The sequence below is a fragment of the Microcaecilia unicolor genome, chromosome 6 (assembly GCF_901765095.1).
Source record: "Microcaecilia unicolor chromosome 6, aMicUni1.1, whole genome shotgun sequence".
Lineage (NCBI taxonomy): Eukaryota > Metazoa > Chordata > Amphibia > Gymnophiona > Siphonopidae > Microcaecilia > Microcaecilia unicolor.
This window is the reverse complement of record NC_044036.1, coordinates 276,356,798-276,369,837: the sequence shown is the minus strand read 5'-3', so window position 1 is coordinate 276,369,837 and position 13,040 is coordinate 276,356,798. Positions and strand designations below refer to the sequence as shown.

Sequence of the window (13,040 nt, the reverse complement as noted above, 5' to 3'; positions counted from 1 at the left end):
ACGCCCCTCCATCCATATGCATCTCCTTCCTCTCTCTCTCTCTTCCCTCTCCTCCATCCATGTCCACCATTTTTCCTCTCTCTCCGCCCCGCCATCCATGTTCATCTCACTTCCTCTCTTCCCTCCCCTCCATCCATGTCCAGCATTTCTCCTCTCTCCCCTCCATCCATGTGCATCTCCTCCTGTCTTCCCTCCCCTCCATCCATGTCCAGCATTTCTCCTGCCCTTCCCCTGCCTCCATGTCCAGCAACTCTCCTCTCTCCCCTGCCCTCACCCATCCATGTCCAGCAACTCTCCTCTCTCCCTTGCCCTCACCCATCCAAGTCCAGCAACTCTCCTCTCTCTCCTGCCCTCTCCCCCCATCCATATCCAACAATTCTTCTCTCTCCCCTGCCCTCCCCTCCATGTCTAGCGATTTCTCCTCTCCCCTCCCTCCCATCCATGTCCAGCGATTCTCCTCTGCCCTCCCCTCCATGTCCAATGATTTCTCCTCTCTCCCCTGCCCTCCCCTCCATGTCCAATGATGCTCCTCTGCCCGCCCCTCCATGTCCAGTGACACCCCAAACCCCACCTGCCCCCCCTGAGTTCCAGTTACAACCCCCCTGCCTGACCTCTTCTCCCTCAACAGCCCTCCTTGCTTTCCTGCCGCCCAGCCGTAGCTTAAAACTCATTTTACTAACCTGACTGAATCGTGACTGCAGAAGCAGAGTACAGTTGGCTCAGCCTGCCTTCCCCTTCTCTCTCAGCGTCCTGCCCTTGCGTAAACAGGAAATGAGGGTGGGACCACAGCTGAGAGAGAAGGGGAAGGCTGAGCTGGCTGTACTCTGCTTCTGCAGTGACGACTTCAGTCAGGTTAGTAAAATGAGTTTTGGATGTTGTTGGGTTGGGGCTAGTTAGGGTGGGCGGGCCTGGAGCAAAAGTGGCTGGGCCTTGGCCCATCCAGGCCTGCCCATGGCTACACCCCTGGTTCCTGGACTAGTTGCTCCAAGAAGCAGTCATTTATTGCATCTAGAAATGTTACCTCCCTAGCACTCCCTGATGTAACATTTATCCAGTCAATATTAGGATAATTGAAATCACCCATTATTAAAAGTTGCCTAGTTTGCCAGCTTTCCTAGTTTCTGTAATTTATTGCTCAATAGTGCACACTGCTGCTCAGTAATGCACCTTATTCCATAATAGTGTGCCTTATTGCTCAGTAGGGCACATTATTGGTCATTAGGATGCACTGCTTTGCAAAAATAAGCAGTAATGAGGACATTGACCTGAAACAAACAAACAAACAAACACATTTTAAAAAATCCCATAAAACTAAACAAAATGATGATTTTTTTTTTTTTTTACCTGCACACCCTTACTGGGAATGTTCACTGCTCTACTTTGTTTTGGTAGGCAAATTTGGTCCAGGTTACTCACAGGGGAAGGGGAGGGAATCTGAGACCTTGCAATTTGTCTGACTAATTCCAAAGTGTAGCTGGAAGAACACTTTAAATATGGATCTTTTAGCCTTTATGAAATCTGTTATGTTGTTCTTTTGCCTTCCTGTTTGCAGTGTGTGCTTTCCCATATATACTGGCTTTTACTACTGATTCCATTGAGATCCGATTAGTAGTGAATGGAAACCTGGTTCACACAGCTGTGGTTCCTGAGCTTCTACTGGTGGCATCCAGGGTAAGAAACACAGAATAAAATATAACACCTGATCGCGGGTGAGACAGTATGGTTGGTATGAAAAGCTCACTAGGGATGTACTTTTGATTCGTTACTGTGCCATTTTAGATACATTGTAGAAGTAGGAATTGAGACGTACAGATCAGAGTTTCTGAAGTTTCACCAGTATTTTAGAACTACTGACACAGAGCCTATTCTAAAATACGGAGAAACAGATGTTTATTTGTCAGGTGGGTGCAGTATAAACATCCATTTTAGAATAATAAACATGTATAATAAAGAGATTTAACTGGACACAAATGGCTCCTGGCCAGTTAAATCACTTGTTCAGGGCTAACCAGTCATTTTCAGCATCACTTAACCAGTTAGTGCTGCTGAAAATTTCTGGTTAACGCCGGACTCAAAACCAGATATTTTGGGGGTGTTCTGGGGCTGGTTAAGTGCTGATATTCAGAACTTAGAAATATGACGGCAGATAAGGGCCAAATGGCCCATCCAGTCTGCCCATCCTCAGTAACCCTAATTCCTCCTTTTCCTAAAAGATCCCATGTCCCATGCTTCCTTAAATTGTGACAACTGCCACCGGGAGGCCATTCCACGCATCCGCCACCCTTTCCGTGAAAGAGTATTTTCTTAGATTCCTCCTAAGCCTATTTCCTGTTAACTTCATTTTATGCCTTCTCATTCCAGAGTTTTCCTTCATTTGAAAAATGTTCTCCTATACATTAATGCCACTAAGGTATTTAAACGTCTCTATCATATCCCATCTCTCCCGCCTCTCTTCCATTGTATACATGTTGAGGTTCATAAGCCTATCCTTATATATTTTATGACGGAGACCGCTTACCAATTTTGTAGCCGCCCTCTGGACCAACTCCATCCTGTTTATATCTTTCTGTAGGTGCGGTCTCCAGAACTGCACACAGTATTCTAAATGGGGCCTCACCAGAGACTTATACAAGGGCACTATCACCTCTTTGTCCTGCTGGTCATCCCTCTCCTTATGCACCCGAGCATCCTTCTGGTTTTGACGGTCACATTTTCTACCTATTTGGCCACAATCACCCCTAAGTCCCGCTGGCCAAGATCCCTGCATAAATGTCACTCCTATCTATATGCGGTGCTCAATAGCCAGTTAAATGCTGAATATCACACTTAACCAGCTCTGGAAATCAGGAAATTCAGTGCCGAAGCCTTGACATGGCCCAGGATTGAATTTCTAGGCACAGCACCAGCAGCGGTCAGAAAAACGCTGAGCGCCGCCAGCTGAATATCAACCCCTCAATGTTTTTTGTTTGTTTGTGTATTTTATCTATGCATTTTGAAACTAATACATCAAGAAAAACATGAAATACAAGAGATACAATATTTTGGTAAAAATCAACCAATAGGAAAACAATTGTAATAAGAAGTAAACATAATTGACCTCTACTTAGACCACATTTGGGAGAGATTCCAATTTGCAAAGCCAAAGGAAGCTATCATACAAGATAATCTAAAGTAAAGCAGTGAGTCTTCTCCTTAAAAGAATTATATACCGATTCTAACTGAAGATGAAATAGGATCAATTTATGGAACAGACATTGTTACTCCTCTCCCTTCCAGAAAAAAAACGTAACTGAGAAAGCTCATAAATAATCTGCTGGCAGCAAACACCAAGATACCCATGGGCATCTCGATGTTTACTGCCAGCTCATTTCTACGGCAAGCTAAAAACGCTATCGCGGCTTAGTAAAAGACGCTCATAGACATGTTGATCTAAATGGAAAATTTACAGGAAAATCTAAGCTAAAACTTTGCTCCCATAGATACAGATACTCTCTATATGCCAAAAACTTCTTCTTTCTTACTTGAGTCCATTTTGAGATACCAGGAAATATAGAAATTCACCCCCCCCCCCCAAAAAAAAAATGGAATCTGACAGTCTAAAAAGGAGGCATAAAAGTGCCTCTTTTTCCTGTAAGAACACAAAAGTCACCAAAAGAGTAGACCTAGAGACCATCAAAGGAAGATTCCAAAATCTGGGTAATATTCAGACTATCAGAAGAAACATCCACAACAGAAGTCATCAGGAGAACTTGAACGCTGACGAGGCACAGGAAGATAATAGATCATGAAGAGAAGACAAACTCACATCAGAGCATTTTAACTTTTCCTTCAAAAATGTAAGAATAAGTCCTTTAGTATCACTGTTAAAAGCTTAGGAAAATTCAATAATCTCAAATTAAGATGTCTCAATTTGTCCTGAGTCATACCGAATTGTATGGTTTGAGACTGTTGTATCTGAGACTAAAGGGTATATATGTTCTCTGAGTTAAGTTTTAATTCCTCCGCGCATTTCCTAATTCTTTGTGAAAACTAACTCAGTGAGGTTGAAGTCCCAACACATATCACATAAAGAGATTCCAGCACTGTCCATATTGTATCCCAGTGTCACCTCCACAGGTCTCTTCAAGGGGGAGAATAGCAGGAATCTCCCATCCTACTCCACCACCTTGAGTATCAACACCAACCGAAGTTCTTTGAGCCAAGTCTCCAGCTTCAGCCTCTACACCCTTAAGATTCGGCAACTTCTCAAACACCCCCTGAGATGCTTCTCCTGTCTTTGGGGGTGATCCAGTTGGTGCAGAATCTCACAGCAGTTGGAGAGGAATTGGCCCTGATCAACCCCTCAATGTTTTTAAAGCTGACACATAACCAGTTTTCTTTTCAATCTTAGAAGCATAGCCAGATATTAGTTTCATGCTGTCACAGTAACTAGTGTCCATTGCCAGTTTGGATTTGGGGGGAGGACGAAAACCACTGGATGATTAAGGAAGCAACCCCCTCCCAGACCCTCCAGTGGAGTGCTGCTCAGTAGCAGCTGTTTCCCAAATCCTAAATATGCTTGGTAGTAGGTGTAACTCCCGATCTTATAGGACATAGATGTTTGACTGTCTATGAACTTGCCACACATTTGTCTCATCCAAACATGCCCAGATCACTTCCCTTTGCCATTTGCATACATTTGTGTTTGAGACGTGCATTTTCCAGCTTTATAAAATGGGGACTTTGATATGTGCATAAACCGACACTTAAACATTTATCTTGCATAAACCTCTAACATGAGTAGGGCATGTAAAATGAGGTCCATAATATGTGTTAACCTGCAAATTAATGCATATTAAATTGATTAGTGTGCCTTTAAAAGTTTTTATTTACGAGTGTAAAAAAATTGTATTAAAAAAAAGTATGAAACAAACAGAAAAAACATCAAAAAATATGGAAAAAAGGCCAAAAGAGCTGAAACCAAACCTGTGCAAATCCTTAAAGCAAAGCCAGAGCCTGGGAGCCTGAGGAATATCTTGGATGTGATTTATCAAAATATTTTTCTCAAGATATGTTCATGGCAAGACTTGCGATATATTAGACTCTTAGGGGCAAGTTATCAAGCTGCATTAGAGTAATAATCCATATTATTTACCCCTTAATGTAACTTAAAGGGCACTAACGTAGGTTGTCGTGCCCTAACACAGTGCTAGATTATCACCGTACGTTACATAGTAATGAGATGCAAAACATGCAAATGCATGTAAAGCAGCTCATTACTATGTAAATATGATACCACCCGGTATATGTTTCTGAGCTTCCAGTGGGGGTGGGGAGATTGCTGGGGGCATCCTTCAGGTTGTATAGGGTTCACTTTTGGTGAGCCTTGATTTTTTTTTGGGGGGGGGCACTCTCTAGCCATCTCTTCCATTTAAAGATGACGGTTGCCAGGTCTGTTGAATAACACTGCTTACAAGCATTTACTGCAGGAATGAACGATCTGCAGTACTGAGATGCTGCAGGTTGGTGACTCCACTGATAAATCGAGTGAAAGCCCTCCTTTTTCCACACCTTGATAATGTCTCCTTAGTTGTATCTTTGCATGTATCTTGTCAGAAACTTTGTTTTCTCATTAGTTTTGTAAGACTTTAGGAAAAACGTAAAAATGTATTTTTTTCTTTACTTTTTCCACCCTGAACTTGATTCTTTTTTATTGTAGTTGAGTTTTTGCTCTAAAGATTTTTTATTGTGCTTTGATTTTATTTAGTGTATTATATAAAATGTTCTTCATGTTGTTGTAATTGTTGTTGGCATATCATTTTACTGGTACCTGATCAAAATAGCCCTGACAAAAAGGCCCAAACACAAAATAGCCCCAACAAAAAAAGAAAAACAGACAACACCCCCCCCCCCTGGCAAATCAACCCCTGGCAAAAAGGGCCTGCCCACAATTTGGCTCCTGACAAATGAGCCCCCTGGTAAAAGGAGTCCGCCCCTGAGTATGTTACCTGCTCCTGCTGCTGCAACTGCTGCTTTGAGCTGAGGTATGTCTCCCCTTTGCCCCAGAAGTATTCTCTCTGTTGTGTCCCACCTCATCTGATACAATTTCCTATGTCCACATAGGCAGCACACAACAGAGAGAATGCTTCCAGAGCCAGCTGAAGCAGCTTGTTGATGCTGCCAGTGGACCACAGGAACGTTGGAGGAATGCCGGGGAGTGAAGGGCAGAAGAGATACCGGACCGCGGAGGGTAGGCAGGAGGACCAGGGGTTTATTTATTTATTTGTTGCATTTGTACCCCACATTTTCCCACCTATTTGCAGGCTCAATGTGGCTTACATAGTACCGTCAAATGTTGGACTACATTGGGAGGTGAGGATAGAGGGGGAGAAGAGATGTGGGACCTTCAGAGGGAGGAAGACATAATTTTTACTATACTTATTTTTGTGAAGGGCTATGGGCTATTTTGTTACAGGAGCTATTTTGTCAAGGGTTGTTTTGTTAAGGGCTATTTTGACAAGGCTATTTTGTCTGGGCTATTATGTCAGGGTGCCAATTCTGCCTATATTTATTTGGTAGCATTGCAATTGTAGTCATATGTCAGTCCTTACATTTGTTTTGTTTTTGATATATTGCTTTAAATATTGATCTTTCCAGTGTTTACATTGTATTTCACTTTGGGCTGCATTAGATAAGGCAGTTTTCTAAATGTAAATAAACCATTGGGCCCTTTTACTAACATGCTGTAAGCAGTTGCCATGTGAGTTAATGTGCAGTATCTTATAGCACACGATCGTGGTAACCACTACCATGCTGGCATGAGAGTGCATGCTAATTCACACACTAACTCCATATCCTGCAATGAGATGGCAAATGGATGGGTTTTGGGTGGGTAATGAGAGTAGCCTGTGCCAGTTAGTGCAAAGTAATTGAGGGGTCCTTTTACTAAGATGCACTGAAAAATGGCTTGTGGTAGTGTAGATGTAGTGTAGTGTAGTGGAGGAGTAGCCTAGTGGTTAGTGCAGCGGACTTTGATCCTGGGGAACTGGGTTCAATTCCCACTGCAGCCCCTTGTGACTGTGGGCAAGTCGCTTAACCCTCCATTGCCCCAGGTACAAAATAAGTACCTGTATATATGTAAACCGCTTTGAATGTAATTGCAAAACACCACAGAAAGGCGGTATATCAAGTCCCATTTCCCTTCCCTAGATGCATGTTTTGGGAGCGCGCAGAATCATTTTCAGCGCACCTGCAAAAAAATGCCTTTTTAAAATTTTTGCTGAAAATGGATGTGCGGCAAAATGAAAATTGCCGCTCATCCATTTGGGGTCTGAGACCTTACCGCCAGCCATTGACCTAGCGGTAAAGTCTCACGCGGAAACCGGGCAATAAAATGCCACTTGGTGCGTGCCCATTATGTGCGTCTGAAAATAAAAATTATTTTTCGGACGTGTGCCAAAAATGAAATTACCGCCAGAGCCACACGGTAGCTGGGCAGTAACTCCATTTTAACGTGCGTTGGGCACATGTAAACGCTTACGCGGCTTAGTAAAAGGGCCCCTTACTGTGCAGTGTCACCAATGCAAATAACATGAAAGCGCTTACCACCTCCAAAATATCAGTCACTGCACATACTGCAGTAAAGAATTTCCTTCTTGGTAACAGCATGAGCAGAAGCAGGGAATTCCCCCACCAGTTATCACACAAGCTCTGCAGTTACCACGCAAGAAGTACAAAACTTTAGTAAAAGAGCCCCTAAAAGTTCATGTTACATCAGAGCCAACCTCTGTTTGGGTTGGTTTATGTAGATCAAGTTCCTGGGCTGGAGATACCTGTTTCTAGCCACAACTGTGTTCTACATTAGCTGTCCAGAGAAAGGGAGCATCACTGAAACCGGTGACCTGAAGTAATCAGTAGTTCCCATGAACAGAACAGTCCCTGGTGCCTATAAATCAAACTAGTTTGTGTCAACAGATGGGTTACAACAGGTTTGTTAAATATAATGAAGAACTAGTTTATATAGACAAATGTTTCATGCTTTCCCTGAAAAGAAAAGCTGTGGCCACTAGATTTGTTTCATGTACACACAGAGTAGTTTCCACTGTTTGCAGTTAATAGCATAGGGATTTGAAGGAAACCAGCTTCTGGTGGGGAAATATTCAGAAATGGGTTCAGTCCAGAGGAGTAGCTCAGTGGTGTGCAAGGGGAGCAGCTGCTCCCCCAAACAGATTTTGAATAAAATGGCGCCTATGAGGATCAGCCCTTCAGCTGCACATTGACACCTATTGTACAAAAGGTTTGTTCCCCCTAACCTCAAAACCTGGCTACGCTTCTGAATCAGTTTCTTTATTTTTAGAGTGTTCAGTCAGCAATAAATTGGGAAAACTGGTACGGAGGCCCAACTCAAGCATTTATGAGAGCAGTTCATGGTGAAACAACTCTTGATGAGATGGACATATTCCTGCAGCTTGGTCTTGGTAAATTTCTGTTTTCTGTGTTCAAGTGTATCTGGGCAACTCAGTCATACTGCTCTTCTTGTCTTGTTCCTTTTCAGTCAGATATTTATTTTCAAGCTGCTGCAGCCGTCAGCTCATCATCCAACAGCAGTTCAAAGGATACCAGTACCCACAGCTCTCCTCAAACGCCGACTGGCTATGACATGCCCGTGTTCCCCTCGTCCCCTGGTGAAGGTAAAACATGAGCTGCATGTGCTCGACACTTTGTCTTTAGGCCCATCTTAAACACATGTTCCATATTTGTCTATGGCATTCTTGATGAGAGCCAGAAATTTAATGTTGCTGCCTTCATAATGATGCAGCTATTGATCCAATAAAGTCTAAAAAACAGAAATACAAAATTCTGAGATGACATCCTCCAGTACTGTGCTTGGTACTTAGGTTTTCAGGAATCAATATTGAAAGGTGTTTAATCAGACAAGAGAGACATCTGCCAGCATTGAGTGACACTTAAGCAAGTAGTGCTGTTGAATATTGCCTGTGACCACCCAGGCACTGTCTGGTTAGTAATGCAGCAGTTTGGGAGCAGAGATTGGGCAGAGCTTGCACTTAACCAGCTAGCGGTGATATTCAGTCCACTAACTGGTTAAGTAACCAGATAAGGTTAGGGCAGAAAAAAAGCTGAATATCAGCCAGTGCCGGTTAACTTCCAGTAACCAGATATACCTGGATATTCAAGGATGGCTCGGCATTGAATAGCCGGGGTTAATACAGCCTGTAGTTATTAGCAGCTTAAAAACCGCTGTCCGCTACAGGTTGAATATTGGGCCCTCAGTTTCCTATGGCTTGTTTCTATGAGTGCATCATTTTGATCTTCTCCAGTGCAGGTTGCATCAAGAGACCATCTGCTTGTGTCTTTCTCAAAGCAAATGGACTTAGAGTCGAGTGAAACCACAAGCCCTGATATGCAATGAGAGTGAAAACCAGGGCTTACTGACTATCATTTTTGATGTTGACCTTTATGGCAGTGGTAGGTAAATTTTAGGACTCAATGGTCACTTTGGAGGACCAATGAGTTTTCAGGTTGGTCCCATCTATGACTGAGTAGAGGGAGGTCCTTTCACAGTTCTATACTGAGGAACAGGAAATTGAGAGGCTTGCAGCTGTGCATCACTTCCAATCTATGAATGCTATTTCTCACTAATGTGGACCGAATGGTTACTTCCATGGGCCCGATGTGGTCTGTGGGCAGTAGATTACCCATTTCTGCTTTATGGCCACCCTAGTAAAGGTGGTAACATTTTAAGGTGACTTGACACTTCTTCCTTACTCACTTATCTGGTGAAAAGTCCCAAAAGATGCCTATTCTAAACCTTTTTTTTAAAAAAGAAAAGCACATGTGCCTTTATAAAATAGGCACCCAGAATTATCTCCAATAGCGCACAGGTCCTCATGTACAAATTTACAGCATGCAATTCATACATATTTTATAAAATATGTATGTATATTGAATCATAGCCCCAGCTCCATTCAAACTATGCTTCTTGGTAATGCCTACATGCAGTCCCATATAAGTATACATGATCTTCTAGATATGTGTACTTATATGTGTGTATTTGACCACAAAATTTTGTAAGAAATACTTTCCACAAAGAAGAGTAGCCTAACGGTGACCTGCAGACTAAGAACCAGGAAATTAGAGTTCAAATCCCACTGACACTTCTTGTGACCTTGGACAAGTCACTTAACCTTCCACTGTCACAGGTACAAACTTGGGAGCCCTTTTACCAAGCTATGGGAGAAAGGGCCCTGCGTTGGCGGTGCGGAAACAAAAAACCTACTTGCCTTGAACTGTTACTGGAAAGGCATCAGCTAAATCCAAAATATACAAATAAGACACCACCGTGCCCCACAGTGTACAGAGAGAGGGCAATTCTATAACTGGGTTCTTCCAATTAAGTGCCTGGAAGGATTTGCAGTAAAATGTAACATAACATAAGAACATAAGAATAGCCATACTGGGTCAGACCAATGGTCCATCCAGCCCAGTATCCTGTTTCCAACAGTGGCCAATCCAGGTCTCAAGTACCTGGCAGAAACTCAAATAGTAGCAACATTCCATGCTACCAATCCCAGTGTAAGCAGTGGCTTCCCCATGTCTATCTCAATAGCAGACTATGGACTTTTCCTCCAGGAACTTCTCCAAATCTTTTTTAAACCCAGATTCGCTAACCACTGTTACCAGTAGGAGCCTGTAGTATAAAGCATACCTAAACCTATAGGCACTTGCACTTATTCCAGACATAGAGCTGGTGTCTAAGTGGGAGCCACCCGTGTCCTGGCCATGCTCTGCCCTTGTGAATGCAAATGCCTGCTTTGTAAATTAAGCAGGTGTTTGCAGAATAACAATTAAGTGCCATGCTAACACTTATATGCATAGATGCACACATGCATTTGTAAATGGTAGTATTGTAAACATTTCCATGTGGAATGCACATGGAAATGTGAGCACCTGGGCTACAGAATTGCTCTGTTCATGTATAGGGAACTGAATCTTTTGCAAAACTCAAATGTTCTTTTTGAAGATGTGATAAATGAGACTCTACACAAGGTACAAAAAAGCATGGAGTTTCAATAAGGTTTGAATGTCAAAGGGGATGTCTATGTTTAGAAACCCTGTATAATAAATCATTGAAAATAACCGAAAGTGCTCGCCCCCTCAGTGTGGCAGTTCTTTGTGCTGCAGTGTTGAAACTGCTACGTTCCTTTTCATCTCTAAATATTTTACCAGAGCTGCTTGTGTAGTCAGAGGCAAAGTGCTTTTAGTGGGCTCAATAGACCTCTGGGCTTCTTTCAACCCAAAGGAGCATAAAGCCAAAGGCTGAGAGCCATCAAAGCAGAACTAAAACTTAAATACAGTGGAAAAAAATAGCAGGGGTGTTTCCTCAGTCTCACATAGTGAAACTATCCAGAGAAATGATAGGAAACGGAAGTTTTTGCATGCTGTGATACCTTTGAAGGAGCACCTAAAAGATCTATCTTGCAGTGTGTGAGCTTTTAAGACTACACGGGCCTCGAATATCAGAAAAGAATTAGGAAATCACTGAAAAATGTGTTCTGTATTTATTTCATTAAAGGTCATGCGCTAATGTTGCCATTAACATGCAGCCATTTTTAAAAACTATTGTGTCAGCATTTACTGCCACCTATTTTGTAAGCGATAAGGACTCCCGCATTATCTACGTGCTTACCAGATAGCACAGGAATGCCCATTCTCTGCCCCTGGCACCCCCCTCCCAAAGAAAAAAAATACAAAAAAATATTTAGTGTTCTATTAGCTTGTCACATGGCAAAACTAATGCAGAACACTTAAGCTCCCCCCACTTTAGGCCATTTTGCTGTGTTAAACATGTGTTAGCGTCTAATGCTACTTTGTAAGAGGGCCACTTAATGAATTACTGCAAATCACTGCCTCCCCCTCCCCCCATCACCAATCCAGGGATCTTTGGTGTACCAACAGATAGGCCAGATGTGGGTGATACATTCTGATAGGGGGATCAGAAGCGAGGGAACATGGGAGCACAGCAGAGCTCAGGACTCCTGCATACTCTTTGGGGGATAGGACACTTTGGCTTGGAAGAGATGGTGTTAGACATGCTGGGGCCAAAGACAGAAACTACAAAGTCATCCAGCTAGACCAAGTACAGTGAAACTCTGCATCAATGACATCACTCAGATCACAAAGGGGCCCCCTGATGTCACTGTAACTCCAAGTTATTACCCTTCTTACAACCTGTCTTTCCCAAAATACATGGCTCTAGGACTGAGAAAGATGAGGAAGCATGACACCATAGAAGCCGGCTTTGTGGGTGCTGTAGGTGCTTGAGCACCCCCAATATTGAGAAAATTCCTTGTATGTGTCCAGGCAAGGGTTATACTCATTGAGCTTAGCACCCCCAATAATTTTGAAAAGCTGGCTCCCCTGCATGACACCTGCCATATTTGGGGGGTGTAAAGGACCAGTCAAGGAAGGAAGATTTGTCAGGATCAGTTGAGGAAGAGGGATTATCAGGATACCCTTTCATCTCGGGGGGGGGGGGGGGGGGGAGTGAGGGTAACACAATTTATTTATATTTTGCTCACACCTTTTCAGTAGTAGCTCAAAGTGAGCTATATTCAGGTACGCTGGGTATTTCCCTGGAGGGCTCACATTCCAAGTTTGTATCTGAGGCAATGGAGGGTTAAGTGACTTGTCCAAGATCACAAGGACCAGTAGTGGAATTTGAACCAGCCACCTCTGGTCTATACTATCACATGTTAGCCTGTATTTTAATATACTTCAGTTAATAAGCCCCTAAGTCAGTACTTAACCTTTTTTGTGGCTGTGATCCCAAGATATATGAGCCAAAGCATTGAGATCAGAGGGGGCATTTCTCCCCTCACCCCCCCCCCCCCCCCCCCCGAATCAACTGCATTATGAGGAGACAAGGAAAAGTACTTTTTAGTATCTGGCCCTGTTGAATGGAATGGTCTTCCTTCTAATTTAAGATTGGCATCTGATACTGTGGCCTTTAAAAGGATGCCAAAGTGTCATTTGTTTATAAG

General features: G+C 43.0%; 1 protein-coding gene across 1 annotated transcript in view; it reads left to right on the top strand.

Moving 5' to 3' along the window:
* Positions 1–13,040, top strand: part of GARNL3 (GTPase activating Rap/RanGAP domain like 3) — a 456,591-nt gene that overhangs the window by 431,795 nt on the left and 11,756 nt on the right. The window contains exons 26-27 of the mRNA XM_030207543.1: positions 1,553–1,671; positions 8,534–8,669. Of these exons, the coding sequence (XP_030063403.1) occupies positions 1,553–1,671; positions 8,534–8,669 (255 nt within the window). The remainder of the gene's footprint in view (positions 1–1,552; positions 1,672–8,533; positions 8,670–13,040) is intronic.